We start from the raw sequence: 16,606 nt of genomic DNA, 5'->3' as shown, positions 1-16,606 counted from the left end.
GCAACCCTAGGGAGCTGAAGAGTGCACCCTGGGCTTTGCGCAGCTCTCTGCAAGCCTGGGGAGACCGGCACGACTTCCTGCTGGGCTCCCTAGGCTTGCAGATAGCAGCCTGTTCTGGGGGCTGGGGTCAGGGGAAGCTCGGGCTTCCCCCGCCCCAGCTCTGCGCTTGGGGGGAAAATAATTTTTTTTCTTTATTTCCCCCCCCCCAAAAAAAAAAAAAACTAGGTGCGCTCTATGGGCCGGTGCACCCTATGGGGCGAAAAATATGGTAAGTGAGCAACACGGGGTGCAGAGAACCCTGTCAGTTTTGGAAGGCAGAAGAGCCAACTATGATGTGATAGACGACATGTGCTATGGAGTGCAGAAAGCTGTGGCGTAAAAAAAAAAAAAGGATGGTTAACGTGAAGGGGACCTTGGGGATTCTGAGAAAAAGAGAAAGTAGAAGATATACAATATGAAAGACAGAGAAAGGGGGTGTTAACTGATAAGGAAAAGGCTAAGTTAAAATTGTAGCATAAATGTGTTAAAGTCCGTAACTCAGGAGTCAGCCCTCTTGAGTTAATAAAAATACATACGCTAACTTCGGATCTGACCCTTGGTATTTGGCATTTGTGTTTAGTAATACTCCCATTTAGCTCAATCAGCTGGAATGTAGATTAACACATAAGTAACAGAATAAGTAAGGGACACGGGTGGTGCTGTGGGTTAAACCACAGAGCCTAGGACTTGCCGATCAGAAGGTCGGTGGTTTGAATCCCCGTGACGGGGTGAGCTCCCATTGCTTGGTCCCTGCTCCTGCCAACCTAGCAGTTCGAAAGCATGTCAAAGTGCAAGTAGATAAATAGGTACCGCTCCGGCAGGAAGGTAAATAGTGTTTCCGTGCGCTGCTCTGGTTCGCCAGAAGCAGCTTAGTCATGCTGGCCACATGACCTGGAAGCTGTACGCTGGCTCCCTCAGCCAATAAAGCGAGATGAGCGCCGCAACCCCAGAGTCGGTCACGACTGGACCTATTGGTCAGGGGTCCCTTTACCTTTAACAGAATAAGTGGAATCATAGACTCTTGGACTTGGAAGGGACCCAAGGGTCATCTAGCCCAACCCCCTGCAAAGCAGGAATCTTAGCTAAAGCATCCATGACGGATGGCCATCCAACCTCTGTTTAAAAACTTCCAAGGAAGGAGAGTTCACCACATCTTGTGGGAGTCTGTTGTACTGCTGAACAGCTCTTACTGTCAGAAAGTTTTTCCGAATGTTTAGTGGGAATCTCCATTCTTGCAACTTAACTTATTTTATTTTCGTATTATGCCATCCTTGCTATCATTTGCAATACAGCTATTGGGGAAGGATTTTTTTAAAAAACTGCTATGAAAGAGAGTTAGGGTTGTATCTCAGAGCATTTCCTATCTAAAACAAGTTATTTCTTTTTCTTTCTCAAGTTTACAACAATTTCTTATTTTCCACATGGCAGATTTTACAAACGCTTAATGCAAAATTCTGAAGACTTTGGCCAAAAGTTAAAACTTGCATTGCAGTTCCTGAGTTTAATTCTTGTCATGTTCACACATGACCAGTAAACAAAATGCTAGCAATGGAGCCAAGCTTTACATGTGGGGCAGCCTCAGTTTTTCTGTGGATCAAATGGGACAATATAAACAGGCTATATGAAAAGACGTGTTAAAGAAGGCACAATCCACTTGCTGAAACTGGTGTCATCAGTGGTCCATACTGTTCTTCTGTGGTGTCTGTAAATGATATAAATCACAGAGTAATACACCTCTGATCATTCCATCGATCAGGCTGGAGATAGCAATATCTGAGGATGGAAAACACTAACAAATCTAGAAGAAAGATAAAACATGTAGGGCTAATTTTATGTCAATCCTTCCCCACCCTTTCAGTCTTTTGTGATCAGTATCTCTGTCAATCACATCCACAATATGTCACAAACGCTTTCAGTCGGATCCAGAATTAGATGCACAAGCAAAGAGCTCCTCCAGACCATCTTGTTTATGAATCCTGATTTGCTTGTGCAAAGCACAGACGGTTGGTTAGACTGTGTCCAGTTATTATTGAGCATTTCTTCTGATTTGTTTGTGGGGAGATTATATGAAATTCATCTTCATTTGCTTGTGGGGTGTATATATGTCTTTTCATTGATCAGTTGTACATTCCATACTTTTCAATGCATTTCTCTGTCACTTTCCTAACTGCAAAAGGTTTGTTATTTTTTAAGTGTGGATGGGTTGCTGCAGGGGGGAAAGTGCTCTAATCTACTTCAGCTGCACAAACTTATATATCTCACTTTGTACTTCAGTCCTTCCCACAAAATATTGACAATCTGCAGTTACCCAAATTTATAAAGACTGTTGTCTTCTTGTCTAGGTCTTGGCTAAAAAAGAAACCAACCCTGACATAGAAGATTAGGATAATTTAACATTTATATATTGCATTGACATACATTGTCTCAATGATTCATACAAGATCTCTGAAAGGTAGGCCAGTATTAATATCCCCATATTGCACCTGAAGGTTTGAAGCTAAGAAAATAGTAGCTTAGCTAGGGCCATCATAGGAGTTCATGGTTATGATTTGAATCAGGAACTTCTCAGCTCCCATCTTTAGGCACTTTTCTACATCAAAATTTTGAATGCAAACCAATTCAGTTTCCATTGCATTTTTAGGGAAGCACTCTTAAATTATAAAGATGTAGCCACGGCATATATATGATGGCAAGCTGTGAGATGCCATTAACTGTAACTCTCTAGACACATTGAATTGTTGTGGTGGTATGTTTTTGAGGCATTTGGTTATGAATCCTGTCAAATAAAAGCAGAAACACATATTTGCCTGCCTGATTTCAGTAATTTGTACATTTTTTAAAAAAACAACTATATTGTATTTGTGCAGACTAGAAAGCAATACTTGACTTAGATATTTTATTGGAGCATTTTCTTTTTGTAGAAGACACTCTTCCTGCAGCAGTGTGTGTGCACTGATATGTATATGGAGCTCCAGTGGCTCATATATTTCAATTTAAAAGATTTTTGTGGCAGGAACTCTGTGTGCTCAAGCCTGGTGCCCTCAAAGAGTACAGGATGAAAGTTCTGCAGTGTAATCCTATGTGTGTTTACTTGGAGGTAAATTGAGTTTGGTGGAACTTTCCCCTAAGTAAGAGTGTTTAGGAATGCAGACTTGATAGGTTAGTCCTCTTCTATTAGATCTTTTTGCCAAGCACAATGGAAGGATTCTTTAGACAGCCTCTCTTCTCTCATGGTTTGAATTGTGAGCCAGTTATAAAATATATATACAGTAGATACATTTCAGCAAACAACACTCCCGTTTCAACACGTAACAGGGCAATGGGTGTGCCCTTGGAAGTGCACAATACAGTTCTCATCACCTGACTTTATACAGTTTTTGCACGATATAGATGATTTACTTTAAATTTGATCTTAATGTGACAAATTAATTCGGAAGCTGTTTATTGATTGTCACATGATTATCTTTTTATATGTACCTGTGCTGGGAATTTGTAACTTACCATGACTTTCCACATTATATATGTATATGTATAGAAATATATGTATGGGGGGATATATGCATACACATATATAAATATCTGCATGTTGCAAAATACATGTATGCATGCATAAGGATTGCTCAAGTATTGCTCAATCTACACATTTCATGCCTTTTCTGTAAGGAAATAATTTCAGCAAAATTTTGCCACATTTGAATAGTTAAACTTCTTAAGCCTTGTCATGGAATTTAAAAAGAAACTGATTAGGCTGATTTTTTTCAAACTATGCAGTTAATTTTCTCTGTGTCTTACAGCTGAAACCATAGAAGAAAAGCCTGCAGATTCCCTGCAAGATTTGTATCGGTCCTTGGAACTAGCTAGCTTGTCACCTTTAGGAGACCAGCAAATTTCCACAAAGATGGAGTACAAGAGGTATTTTATTAAAAGATGCAGTGATCCAGTAGTCAATGAAAAATTGCACCAGTTGCGAATTCTGAAAAGCACTTTAAAGGTGAGTTAATTAGGGGGTCAGCAAATTTCACAAAAGGAGAGTATCCTGCATAGAACTCAAGGGATATATTGCACATATTTAAAAACAGACGGACACTGGTAAATGCTGTACGCAAAAGAGGTTTGAAGAAAGAAAGAAAACATTAGTTTCTCAACAACAACAAACACGTTTACCTCAGTTCCCATTTAATGAAGAGTTAATCTGCTTCTGGTCCATTCTGTGGTAAATGAAGACATTATCCATAAGCCTGGTGATGTCACAGATATTTAGATACTATCATATTGCTTTGTGTACTTCAGAATATGAAATAATTTTGCCCAGCTTTCAAGATTTCTCATAGGAGTACAGAATTGTTTATGTATCCAGGTACCATGCTCTGAGAATTCCCTTTTTGCCAATACATAGTAAATAGTATAATGATAAATAGATTTCTCAGACACCAGAAAGAAATCCCTTATGTTCCTTAGCATCTCTTTCTGTTGATATGACAGAGATCCTCTTTATGTTCTGTTGCTTGTCATTTTCTGTACCCCACCCCCTGATTCCTGCCCCCCCTGCTTCCCCCCTTTTTTCTTGGCTTGTTTCCATCACAGCTACATATACACCACTTTAGAAAAGTTTATTGGGGAAGTTGTAAAATCTCAAACCACCACTAATTCAGAGCAAGCATTCAAATTAGTCAAAACACCAAACAGAGTGGTTTTCAGATTTTTTTTAGGGAGCTTCCCACTGGTCTTAAAATGAAGCTATTAGGGTTTTTATCTAGAAATGGCATCTCAAAGTACAATGGTATGTCAGATATGTTCTTTAAAAGCTAACGGCACAAGACGAAGGGTGCTTTGTTCCTCATTCTGAACAGATCTTTTTGTTTTCTTCCAGGCCAGAGAAGAAGAAGTAGCCATCATAGATAAAATTCTGGATAATCCAGATTTGACATCTAAAGACTTTCAAGACTGGAAACAAATGTACCTTGACCTGTTTCTGGATAGTTCTCAGAACAACCCTTCAGAGGACCTTGTAAATGACTCTGATGAAGTTGATGCTCTTCTAGACTCTTTAGCGCACACACATTCCTATATTGAAACACATGTATAAAAGAAAATGATTTTGCCTCTTTGTGGCACTTCAGACCTTTATCAAGTACACTGAGTAGCTTTTATATCGACTTACAGGAGATCTATTTTATTGTTTATGATATGAGTAAAGTAAAAATTCCTTTGTCATTGTGCGAATAAATACTTACATACTTTTTACGCTGCTGATGCTCTGTTTATGTTTATGTTTACAAACACTGGCTACGATCCAAAGAAGGAATATGCACTCATGGGACAGAATCCTGCACATTTTGTTTGATATTGGTGCTGAAGAGTCTAAACTACTTTTAAACCGAAGAGAAACGCATGCATGTTGCTTTCCTTGGATCGTGACCATTGTCTTTAAGGATTAATATATATATATTTTAATGAGTATATATTTTGGAGGATTACATTGATTTATCAAATGAAAAGATGGCACAAGAACAGTGTTTTATTACTGATTGTCAAATATGTTTCCTATTTTAATAGTATCTTAACTGTTGTAATGAGTTACACTTTCAAAATACAGCCTTTGTTTTGGCCAGTGTGGGAATTAAACTTTTATATTTGGTGGAATATTTTAGATATTTTAAAAAATGAAAAAAAGTATAATGCTGTGATTAGGATTGCGTTTTAAAAAACGGTCAGGGAATAAGAGGGGTAAACTGGACTTTCATAAGCTTAGATTATATATTAAACAGACAAAGTTTCGCTTTTTCCAGTCTTTTGAGGGATGGTTAACAGACAATCTATAGCACAGATTTAATTTGAGGATAAAGGGCTCTCTTTGTTTCAGTTATGGCAGAGACCTGACTGGACAATATTATTGCCCTATATTGGCCTCTTCTGACTCTTTTGCAGAAAAAAAATATTGTACTATTAGCCAAAAGTTTCCATTCAGTGATTTTTTTGTTTAAGTCAAACTTTAAAATGTTTCAAATGTGCCAGCTCATGTAAATTCCTGCTTTAAATATGAGACGTTCTGAAAACTCTGGTAAATAGGAAGGCGGCATAGGTGGATGGGTTCAGCACATTATCAAAATACATAAATTTCCATACACAATTAATGTGGTTCTCAGTTTCCTTAATAGGCTGCTTTCCTACATAACACAAAAACATGCCATAGTGCTCCATGAAAAGGCCCCATGAGCTTGAGCAAAGAGTTAGGCTCATACATGCCTCCATCCCTTCTCCTTCTCCTGTAAGCCGGAGGAGGACTTCTGACTAGTTTACTTCCACTTTAAAAAATCTTGGATTATAGTCATGTTCAAACTATATATCCTGATTTAAAACAAACTCTGGCCAGTTTCCTAATAGTTCAGCTTCAAACAATGCATTATGAATCCAGAGTTTGTTTTAAACTAGGATCCCTGGTTTCAACATAACTATAAGCCTAGATTCGTTAAAAATGAAACCATGCTTGCCAGAAGTCATCTTTCCATCAGCAGGAGGTGGAATATGCCTGACATCACGCTCATTGAAGTTCATCACAGCAATAAACTGTGGCTTAGCATTATATGCAAATTCAGTCATACAAAATTCCCAGAAATCATTATAAATAGGCTTTGAGCAGAAAGAAGGCTCAATGGGATATTCCTCTATCCAAAACAAGATCCATATTAATACAGAATTACTTGCATGCCATGTGAAACTGATTATTACGTTAGCACAAGTGGCATGACTGTAACCAGTGGCACTTTAACATTTCTTCTCATTCATGCGTTCCTCAGAATCCATACAATGTTTCTTCCAAACTATTGCACTCCTGTTTATTTTCCATTGTCATCCCATTGTCTGATTTGCAGGTAATATTTTGAGTTTCCAGCGCAAGAGGTCCAGTGCAGGCCTTTCCAGATGTGAAACAACTTAGTGCCCTTGCGATGTGGAGGTGTGGCTTGTGATGTGCATGGCGATCGTATTTTATCCCACCCTTCTGTCTCTTCACCATTACCATTTTGGGGGTGAAATGCCATCCTTTGCTATGGAGCTCCTGGAGTTGAAAAGGTAGCAAATTTAGCTAGGGAAATTGGGGTTAATGGACACAGGCCTTTTCCTTTTTATCTTTTTCTTTTGGAGTGCACAGATGAAGGGGGTGGTAGCATTATCAATTTCCACGTTCAATATAAATGCATACACACCTATAGCCTGCATCCTGGAGCAAGGACTAGAATGCATATACCTTCTGGTGTGTTTTTGAGGGAGGAAGGAGATGAAATTGACAGGCTGCTTGTCTAGTTCAGTTCGTTTTGCATTCTCTCTCGGAGCATATGCAAGCAAGGGTGGGCAGATGAAGGTCAGCAGCAGGAACTGATCTAAACTCTTGGTAACAGGAAGTAGCTTTCCCTCTCCTTGGAATATCAGGGGAGGTAGTGAGGGAGAGGGTGCTGCTTACAGTGGCCACTTGTAGTTTCCAAGGCAGCAGTAGCAGCACTGGACACTCCAGTGTTGGAAAAGGGATGAGTGAAGTTTCCTTAGCATAGCTAAACCATCCGAGGAAGGTAATGCATGAGAGCTACATGTTACCTGATTCAGCCTCAGTCAGCCTCGCCCTTGAATGACATTAGCATAAATCTTTGTTTTGTGCTGATGATGTTTGGGAGATGCTAGGAAGCAAATTTCACTCCTCACACATCCAGAAGAATGTTAGGTACCTTCGTATCACGAGACCCTTGTATTGCAGGGGGTTGGCTGCACTCTACATGCTTGCCCCAAAATTGGTCTGCAGATCCCCCATACAGCCAGCTTCCCAATAAGCAAAAATACTACAGAAGTTGCAGCATTAACGATTAAACCCATCTGTGCCTGGCTAGAGATGCCCTCTATCTATCAGCACCTTAATGTTTGCCAAAACCGAGCATGACAAAAGAAAAAGTCCTTGTGGCTTCTTAATGCTTTTCTGCAGAACGGAGAAGTTGAGAGATGAGCTGATAAACCCCCAAATGGGATACATCTTTTAAAACCTTTCTTTCTTATGAATTGTACTCTCTCAGCTAGCTTCCAGCCATAGTCTGTTCAATGCAGTGAATGTACTTATAAACATTTAAGAGCACAATTATTTTCTGCTCTTGGGACTAAAAGAAGGATCAAAGGATTGCTTGTTTCTTTTCAGCTGCATTTTGGATTCCAAGCGTCTTGCAAACTTTGCACAACTGTACAGGAGAGTGGCCTTTTTACAGCTAATTTTACGTAAATCTGTATTCAACTAAGAGTGAATGGCAATTCATGCATTAAGATTTGTATGAATTTACAGGTCCGGTCAACTATTTATATCATCTATAAGAATCTCTTTGTATAAACAAATTATTTGACTGCATGATTTGTTTGTTATAACTTGTGATATTTTGTATATTTCTCACATAAAAATGCTTGAACTACGATCGTGTTAATTGTTCCTAATGTTCCTAATTTTTGACTCCTGCTGCATCCCCCTCTGCATTTTATGAATTTACAATGTACATCAAGTGATATTTCTAGACATAACCATAGCCTTCTGGTCAAAATCATCCTGCAACAGGATCACTTAATAGTTTAATAAGGACTCTTGCATCGTACCAGAATTGCATAGTATCCTACATAGAAATAGGAAATGGCCATAGCTCAGTGGTAAAGCACATGCTTTGCATCTGAAAGGTGCCAGGTTCAATCCCTAGCATCTCTGGGTAGTGTTGAGGATGTCCCCTATCTCAAACCATGGAGATCTGCTTGCAGCTGACCCTGGACTAGATAGAGCAACAGTCTGACTCTAAACCAGGGGTAGTCAACCTTTTCATACCTACCGCCCACTAATGCATCTTTCTGGATGGTAAAATTTCCTTACCTCCCACCAGTGCTCAATGGAAGGAGGATTCAGCTTGTGCAGTAGAACCCCTTACCACCCACCTGGAATCCGGAAACACCCACTAGTGGGCGGTAGGGACCTGGTTGACAACCTCTGCTCTAAACCATCTCCTGGTGTTTCTGATTCTTTAATCTGTAGCTTCATAAGATTCTTGTAGGTTGTGGATTACATAATACTGTTGTAAATGTTGTAAATTGCAGGCAAAAATTTCTCTGGGTAGAAAGGTCAGTGTAGACCTTTACCTCACATGATTCTCCTACACAGAAAGTCCTTCCTTCATTGATAAAGTATGAAGGTTGTATCTAGTAGATACATGTGCTAATGTTTGTATTTAATTCAGTGTACAGCTGTGAAGCTGGAGCTACTCAAGGCTTTCCAGTAAACAATCTGAAAAGGTGTGACCAATCATAGCTTCTTTCACACACAGGATAAAATTCACACGTGTGTGATCGTCTGATACTGTTGCTCTTATTTTATTGATTGAATTATCCTGCCACACTGCCTCACAGTATCCACAGCATGGATCGCAGCATAAAATACAATAAAAGCACAGTCAAATACAGCATAATGAACACAAACCAAGAACCTAAAACTTAAAATAGAAAAAAGAATATGTATTGCAACAGATAACATTAGGCGTTCCTGGAATTTTTAAAAATGTTGGTACTATTTTCCTAAAGTTAAAAAAATATATTCATGAGCTACATGTTTCTTCCTACACTGAAGCTTCCCTGTGGAATAAAGTGATTACAAATGCAGTACAGCTAGGAGTCTTTTAAATTTATACAAGGAACTGGTGGGTTTATGGGAAATAGAGGCTCCCCAGAAACTTTAGAATGAGTGCCCCTCCTTGACCCAGTTGGCTGTGTAACACTGGTACAGAGTGAGACCATGCCAACAAATTCTTAGGATTGGCCTATAGGGCATCTTATACAACTGCATCCTGTTGCTATGCAACAGTAATTCTGCCTGCATGTTATCTTGCTGTAGACAGTGTTTGTGACTTCGTTCCAAGCATAAAATTCAGCCTCATCTTGTAAGACTGTCTGGCATGAAAGAGTGCCATCGTTTTTTTCATTGTGCTGCCTTCTTTGTACATTAGACTGAGAAGTGCTTCTGTGCATCTTCAGTGCTTTCGGACTAAAGGGATATGCTATAAAATAGATTGTGTTTGAAAGCGAATATTTAAAATTATAAAGTTAAGTTACAGTCAGATTTCACACTCTGAAATCAAATACCATATCTGCAAGTCTGTGAATGAGGCATGGCTTAAAACTACTAAACCCCCTACCCTGGCAATAATGCAGAAAGAGGCTGCTAATGCCTTTTCGAAGTCAAAGCAGAAAATTCCTTTACCTCTTCAAACAGAAGTGCATCATGCATAATATACCCATGGGCAGCTTTTACAAGTGTGCTGAAGCACAGAGTCATTCAGCAACTAGAAACAAACATCTCCATCCCATTTATGGTCCTAAAGGGCACAGAGTACAAGGTGTTATTTCTCGAGTACAAGATACAATTGTTTCATGTTCCACTCAACCTTATAATAGTTAGACCAGCTGCTAACTCTTTGCCTTAGCTTAGAACAACTGTTTCAAAATTTCACCAATTAAAATGGGAAGCATGACAGAGATTTAAGGAGTGCAAAGTTTTGTTTGCTTTTTTGTGCAGTTTGCAGTGCTTTCCCCCATTCTGAAGCTTTGGCATGACTAAAAAAATGAACTGGGATCATGTGGACAATACAATAACATCATGCAATTATGCAGCCTCTAATTCCTGTATCAAATGAAGTGAAGGTATGAAGAAAGAGACATATAAATGGATTCATCCATTCTATTTTTTTTTTACTACAGTATGCCTCTTTCTTCACACCTTCACTTTATGCTCTGCAAATCAAGTATTAATTCACAGTTATTACTGAAAACAAAATAGTTGTTTCTGTACAGCTCTTATTGGCAACAAGTTCTTAGTCTTTGCCTGTTTTACTCTGTGATTTGAAATACAAAATTCAAGCCTATTTACTGATTCACAATATTATCTCTTAATATAGAATGGGACAACATTTTTAATATTTAGGCATTCTGGAGATGTTATGGAATTGTCCTTGCAGATCATTTTATGGTGAGTTGTTACCTAAACAGTTAGTCTCTTTTGTTGTTGAATGTCTTTAGCATCTAGTAATTCAGAAAGCTCTAGCACAGCACACTGCAATCCATACCAAGGCAACGAAGCTTTGCATATTTCTTCCCAACAGTCATTGTCTATATCATAGCCCACCACATCCTGAGTTGGAATCTCCTGGGAATCTTGCCACTTCTTCCCCCCAATGAGAAGGGCAGTTTCCTCCACTACTGCCAAACCATAACTAAATCGATCATAGACCAATGGCCTTAGACGAGTCCATTGATTTTGGTCAGGATTGTATTTTTCAATTTCAGAGAATGGTTCATAAAGGCCTAAAAATGTAAAGATGCAATCTCTTATGGTGGCCATCTGATGCCCAAACCGGGCAATGCTCATGGGGGCTTGCTTTTTCCATTGCCCTTCTAGTGTGCTCAAAGAGTACAAATCCTTACTTGTGTTACTTTGATTTGTGCATTTGCCACCCGATATATAAATGTTATTCTTGCAAACAGTGCCGGCATGACCATGGATTTTGCATGGCAAATCTCGAACTTTTGTCCATGTGTCTCGGCTAATGTTGTAGGCTTCGACAGAGGAATGTAATGATCCATCCTCACCTTGACCGCCAATTGCAATAATGGTGTTTTCTAGGATGCAACAAGAAAAGTGGCATCTTTTTTCTAGCATCCCGTTGATTTGTATCCACTTGTTAAATCTGGGGTCATAGCGATGGACTTTGTTTGTCACTGTTAAAGTGGGACTTTTCGTTTCACTTTGCAAATCTTCTATTTCTCCACCCAGCACATACAGAAAGTTTCCAACTGTACACACACAGTGATTTTGTAGTCGATCCTGCACCTGTGTTAAAATCTGCCATTTGTGATTGTAAACATCAAAAGCCACCACATCCCTGCTGGGCCCTTCATGTTGAATCATCCCTCCAAGCAGGATAATCCGCGTCTTCTGGTTTCTCAATGTGCTGTACTTATCCTGTAGGATAGGTTGCCTAAAGACGAATGAGTGGTAGTTTATTGCTTTTATGATTAAGCATTTTATGGGTGCTGTTAGAGGCACTTCTGATTGAGTGTAGACTTTTCTCAGATTTTCCACAGGAATAAGACCATATCGTATGTGTTCCAATAAGCTAGTTGTATGTGTCAGCCTCAATTTATCATACTTCAGCCACTTCAGCAATAGATCTAGCAAATTAGATTCTTTCACCATAGGCAGATCTGAACATTCAACTACTGCCTTCAAAGATCTGAAATTCAGTTCTAGCAGTTCTGCAAAATCAAGGTCTAGGAGTTTCCAGAAATTAAAAATGAGATATTTTTCTACAGCTGACAAAGCATCTGGAAGATAGAATCTTGCAGCAACATTGGCAGAAAAGCAGCAGTTCTCTAGGGTAAGATTGTTAGCCAAATATTGGCTGCACAAGACAATTGCCTCAGACACTTGCAGGTAGGTAGCGGCTTCCAAAGTGTCTTCCAGGCTGGCAAAAGACAAAGGCAACCAAGAAGTATAAATGAAATCCAGAACGTGTTGCAAACCAGTGGCTGAGATGACTTGCAGGTGAATGATGGCAGCCTTTGATTCTTTGGTATAACTCTTGAACATGGCCCTGAAGTAATCACTGGAACAGGCCAGCAAAGACTTGTGAGCAGGGAACTCATTTTCTTTCACCTTCAACAAAATGTCACACAACAAGCCTTCGCTGCGGAGGGTTTGGTACTGAGACAACACAGAACCACAATGTCCTTTGCAGTAGGACAGAAAGTAACTCATTGTGCAGAACAAAATGCTCTAAAGCCTTTTTGTCAATGAAAAGAAGGAAAGACACTGCAGCTGTGAAACTCAACTGGACGAGGAAGCACTTGAAGAACAACCATCAGCTCTGCTCCTTCAACTTAATAGAGCCCTTCACATCCCTTTCCAGTTTAGCATCCTGCTAGTACACATTGTCTCCTGCATTCATTCATTCATAAAGCTGAATTCAGTAACATCCTCCAGACATTTCTCTCACCTCTGTTTCCGGCACAGGAGATGGTCCACAGGAGATGAGAGCACTTGCTTGGCCAGCATCAGGTGACGATTTGTGCCAGCTCAGATGTCTCCCGTAGCTTTTCTTTCTCTTTAAGCTGATTAAATAGACCTTCTGTGGCTGCTGGTGCATCACGAATGGAAGGAGGTGGGCTGAACTTTGCTGCAGCTTTTGCTCGAGCTGTGTCTTTCACTCTTAGACAAGTTTAGCTCTTATTCCCCCAGGGCCAACAAGCCACGTATGGTGATTTCTCCTCTTAGGAAGTTTCAGCTGAAAATCAAATCAGCACCTACAGATTAGAGTGTTAGGATTTTGTGGACACACAGACCTTTAGCCTGGGAGCAGAAAGACGAGCAAAATATGAGGATTAGTCAGTGGTTTAATTTGACATGCATTTTGGAACCCTTTAGTTTATATGATATCACCATAACTCACAGTGACCAGAATAGAATGCAAACACTAGACCCCTTGTCATAGCTGTCCAAGCACTGAACTGAGATGGGTGAGGGAGAGAGAGAGGGAAGGGGAGGGGAAAGCAGTCATTTTACAAGGAGTGCAAGCCAGAGGATCTGACATTGAGTGACCTGGGTGGAAATCATGCGAGCAACACATTTATTCAAAGGAGTGACAAAAATAGCCCTGAAATTATGTCATATAAAGCAAGCTCTGTTTATTGTAGGATCCAGGCATAAATGAGTTCCAAGCGAGCTTGAACTTCCTTGGACAGTCCATCACATGGCAGATTTGCAATGGGAAAACAAATGTAGTCAAATTAAATACAAGGAGTAAGAGATTATCAGTCCTTATCGCCTGTGTCTTGGAACATCCAATTCCACTCGGGGGCTAAAAACAGTCAGATGCACTCACCCTGCTGGCTGGCTGGCTTGTGACAACCTTTGGATCTATTTGATTGAAATGCCTTTTTCACAGCTCTCACTTCTAAGTAAAAAATAAAAAATGCAGGTATGTGAGTATGAAGGCTGACACAATCCTGGGAAAGGTACAAAATGTCTTTTGGAAAGAGAACCCTGGTCTGCCTTATTGGTAAGTTTCTGCTTTTGAACAATGGGGGTGAAATGTTATTATAATTAAGTCCTATCATATATGCTTGACCTGGTAGTTTACAAAGGGACACAGCTGATTATGCAAAGTGTTTATGTTTCCTGGGAGGATCTTGATTTCAGCCATATTAATGTATTTTAAGTGGATAAGACATTTGTCGCACACCACAAAGTATGCACCTCCTTTCTGATGTGATCTGTTCCCTGCTACTTTATTGTAACAGTATTGAACATGCACTGGCAAAGCAATCAAGGACAAATAGCTATGGAATCTTGTCAGCCAGAGTGGGAACAAATACTCAAAGCAGTGACATTTTGCAGCTGTCCAGGCATATCCCATTTTACACTGTAAGTCAAGCTTTCAGTGTTTCTTCTATATATAAAAAAATTTGCACGTGCGTACAAAACTAGTGAGCCACAAGAAAGAATTCTAGCCTAGTTTTCTCCCTGACATTTGTTTTGTATGTAGAGGGAGATACATTTAATATGGTAAATCAGGAGAATTCAAACATACTATTTCTCCCCTTTCAGTCTGCATTGGTATGGCCCAGGAAAAACTGCACCATGTGACTGCTCTGATTCTATGTTTCCTTCAGCTGGTCCACATACGGTCACTTATCAATAGATGATTGCACTATTGAGTTGCGTTTTGCACGTATGAACGAGCCATTATGGATCAGATATTAAAGACAGGAGTTCCTTATCTCATAGCACACTGCTGTTCATATGGTGTCAAATCACAAAGAGCTACAAGTCTTAGAACGCTGACTCACCTAGTGATAAGAGCTCAAATAATGTGTGCACATGGACATACCTGCTCCTTGTGCTTTCAATTTCAGTTGGGGGAAGGTCAGTGTACATTATTTGTATGCAGAAGGCACCAGAGTCAGTCTTTGACATCTCCTGTTAAATGGATCAAATAGCAGTTTATGTGAAAGTCTTGACTACCAGAAAGATAGAATGATAGACAAATATTCTGGCTGGCCATAAGGCAACTTTCTGTATTAATCTGTAATTTTGATTCTATAGGTATGGTACGTTTATCTTTATGGTCTGTTGTTTGTATACCCTTCTGATGTAGGGTCAGGGGGGTTGAATAGGAAATGCATGCATCCTTGCTATACCACCTTTGGGTTTGGGCAAATTGGGCATAGGTACATGCCAAGTTAGTCAGCGCACCTGTGTGATAAAGTTGTCCCAGCTGTCTGGAACTTGAGTCTTGCAGAAGTTGTAGCTGCCAAGAGGAGTGCAAATAGGCCTTTAAAATAAGGTGTGAAAAACAGGATAGCCTTTTAAAAGAGGAATCTGACAAAGGATCCCACCAGGAGCATAACTTAATAGATGTTTTGTTTTGTTTTTTTAAATACCGGTATTTTTCATTAGCCATAGCAATAAACAGAAATGATGAAAAATTCAAGAAAATGTTAGCACAATGGTGTTACAGAGATAATCGTGGAAATTTCAGGAATTTAATTTTAATTTTAATATATTGCAGGGACAAAGAATCTTACAACAGACTCAACTTTCAAGGAAGGAGCTTGAGAATTACAAACAACCTATTATCTAATCTTAGGCACTGCAGGACACTGATGTGTGTGTATGAATGTACCACTTTAGAAGAAAGGAGGTGGATTGTACCCAAAATGAGTGTGGATGGAGTTATGCTACAGAGTATGAGGTGAGAATAACTGGATATAGTTAAAGAAATGTAAAGTATGTAGATATAGAATTATAGGGTAGAATACAATATATGATAAGATAAAAGTTTATTATTGGGTTTAAGAGAGATCTTCTTTAAGAAAAAATGATTAAACAAAGCCAACGTTTGGGGAAAATAAGGAATATATAAGATAGATGCAGTAGATGGGGGGAAAGGGAAATTCTGTCTAAACTTTCAATCCAAAAATGTGTGTGTGTGTGTGTGTGTGCAAAATTTCTATCCTGCCCTTCAGCCAGGGATCACAAGGTAGTTTATAATATAAAAACACAAAAATACAAAACATCATAATACACAATACAATACAATACTCCCTGACCCAACCATGTAGCTTAAAAGGCAATAGATTGTTTGCTTAGCCAAAGGCTGGGACAAAGGGATTTTTTTTGCCAGGCACAAAAAAATGCAGAAGAAAATTCTGCAGATTCCCTGAAGAAACATCCTAAAAATGATGGCAGCGAATGAGGATTGGAATATAACAATTCTTTCTTAATTGTCCTGGAGTGATTGAATGTACCTGTATGTGACATCTAGGGTGTGTTGCAAATGGCAGAATGGATGCTCCCAGACCCACACCAAGGCCATGCCAACGCCTTGTTCTTCACAAATGTCACAGAAATGTCTGGGAAGATGTCAGAATGTTCAAAATGAGTTTCATAAGAATGTAAGAAGAGCCCTGCTGGGTCAGGCCAAAGGCCCATATAGTCCACCATTCTAGG

General features: G+C 39.5%; 3 protein-coding genes across 19 annotated transcripts in view; 2 read left to right on the top strand and 1 right to left on the bottom strand.

Moving 5' to 3' along the window:
• CNKSR2 (connector enhancer of kinase suppressor of Ras 2) overlaps positions 1-8,481 on the top strand; it is a 248,492-nt gene extending 240,011 nt beyond the window's left edge. For all 4 annotated transcript variants that reach the window (XM_079972207.1, XM_079972208.1, XM_079972206.1 and 1 more), the window contains 2 exons: positions 3,834-4,030; positions 4,910-8,481. In XM_079972207.1, coding sequence (XP_079828333.1) covers positions 3,834-4,030; positions 4,910-5,125 — 413 coding nt within the window. In that variant the 3' untranslated portion in view covers positions 5,126-8,481. The remainder of the gene's footprint in view (positions 1-3,833; positions 4,031-4,909) is intronic.
• Positions 8,482-8,634: 153 nt separating this feature from the next.
• The window catches only part of LOC307213988 (uncharacterized protein), a 41,390-nt gene continuing 33,418 nt past the window's right edge, over positions 8,635-16,606 (top strand). For 13 of the 14 annotated variants that reach the window (XR_013837785.1, XR_013837786.1, XR_013837787.1 and 10 more), the window contains exons 1-3: positions 8,635-11,065; positions 14,395-14,518; positions 15,666-15,848. Coding sequence is in view for 6 of the 14 variants with exons in the window: in XM_079972317.1 (XP_079828443.1) it covers positions 11,032-11,065; positions 14,395-14,518; positions 15,666-15,848 (341 nt within the window). In the remaining 8 variants the exon portion in view is untranslated. Of the gene's footprint in view, positions 11,066-13,647; positions 14,154-14,394; positions 14,519-15,665; positions 15,849-16,606 lie in introns of those variants that run through there. The other variant, XR_013837792.1, reaches the window with a different exon arrangement.
• Positions 9,397-13,588, bottom strand: KLHL34 (kelch like family member 34). The gene has a single exon (XM_079972270.1). It carries the CDS (start codon positions 12,851-12,853, stop codon positions 11,078-11,080), a length of 1,776 nt encoding a protein of 591 aa, XP_079828396.1. The 5' UTR covers positions 12,854-13,588; the 3' UTR covers positions 9,397-11,077.

Source organism: Podarcis cretensis (genome assembly GCF_951804945.1).
Source record: "Podarcis cretensis genome assembly, chromosome: 4".
Lineage (NCBI taxonomy): Eukaryota > Metazoa > Chordata > Lepidosauria > Squamata > Lacertidae > Podarcis > Podarcis cretensis.
The sequence above is the reverse complement of the archived record's forward strand: the minus strand, read 5'-3'. Positions and strand labels throughout refer to the sequence as shown.

Bases quoted from the DNA above. Each gene is read 5' to 3' on its own strand.
- KLHL34 (XM_079972270.1), bottom strand. From the start codon at position 12,853: ATGAGTTACTTTCTGTCCTACTGCAAAGGACATTGTGGTTCTGTGTTG.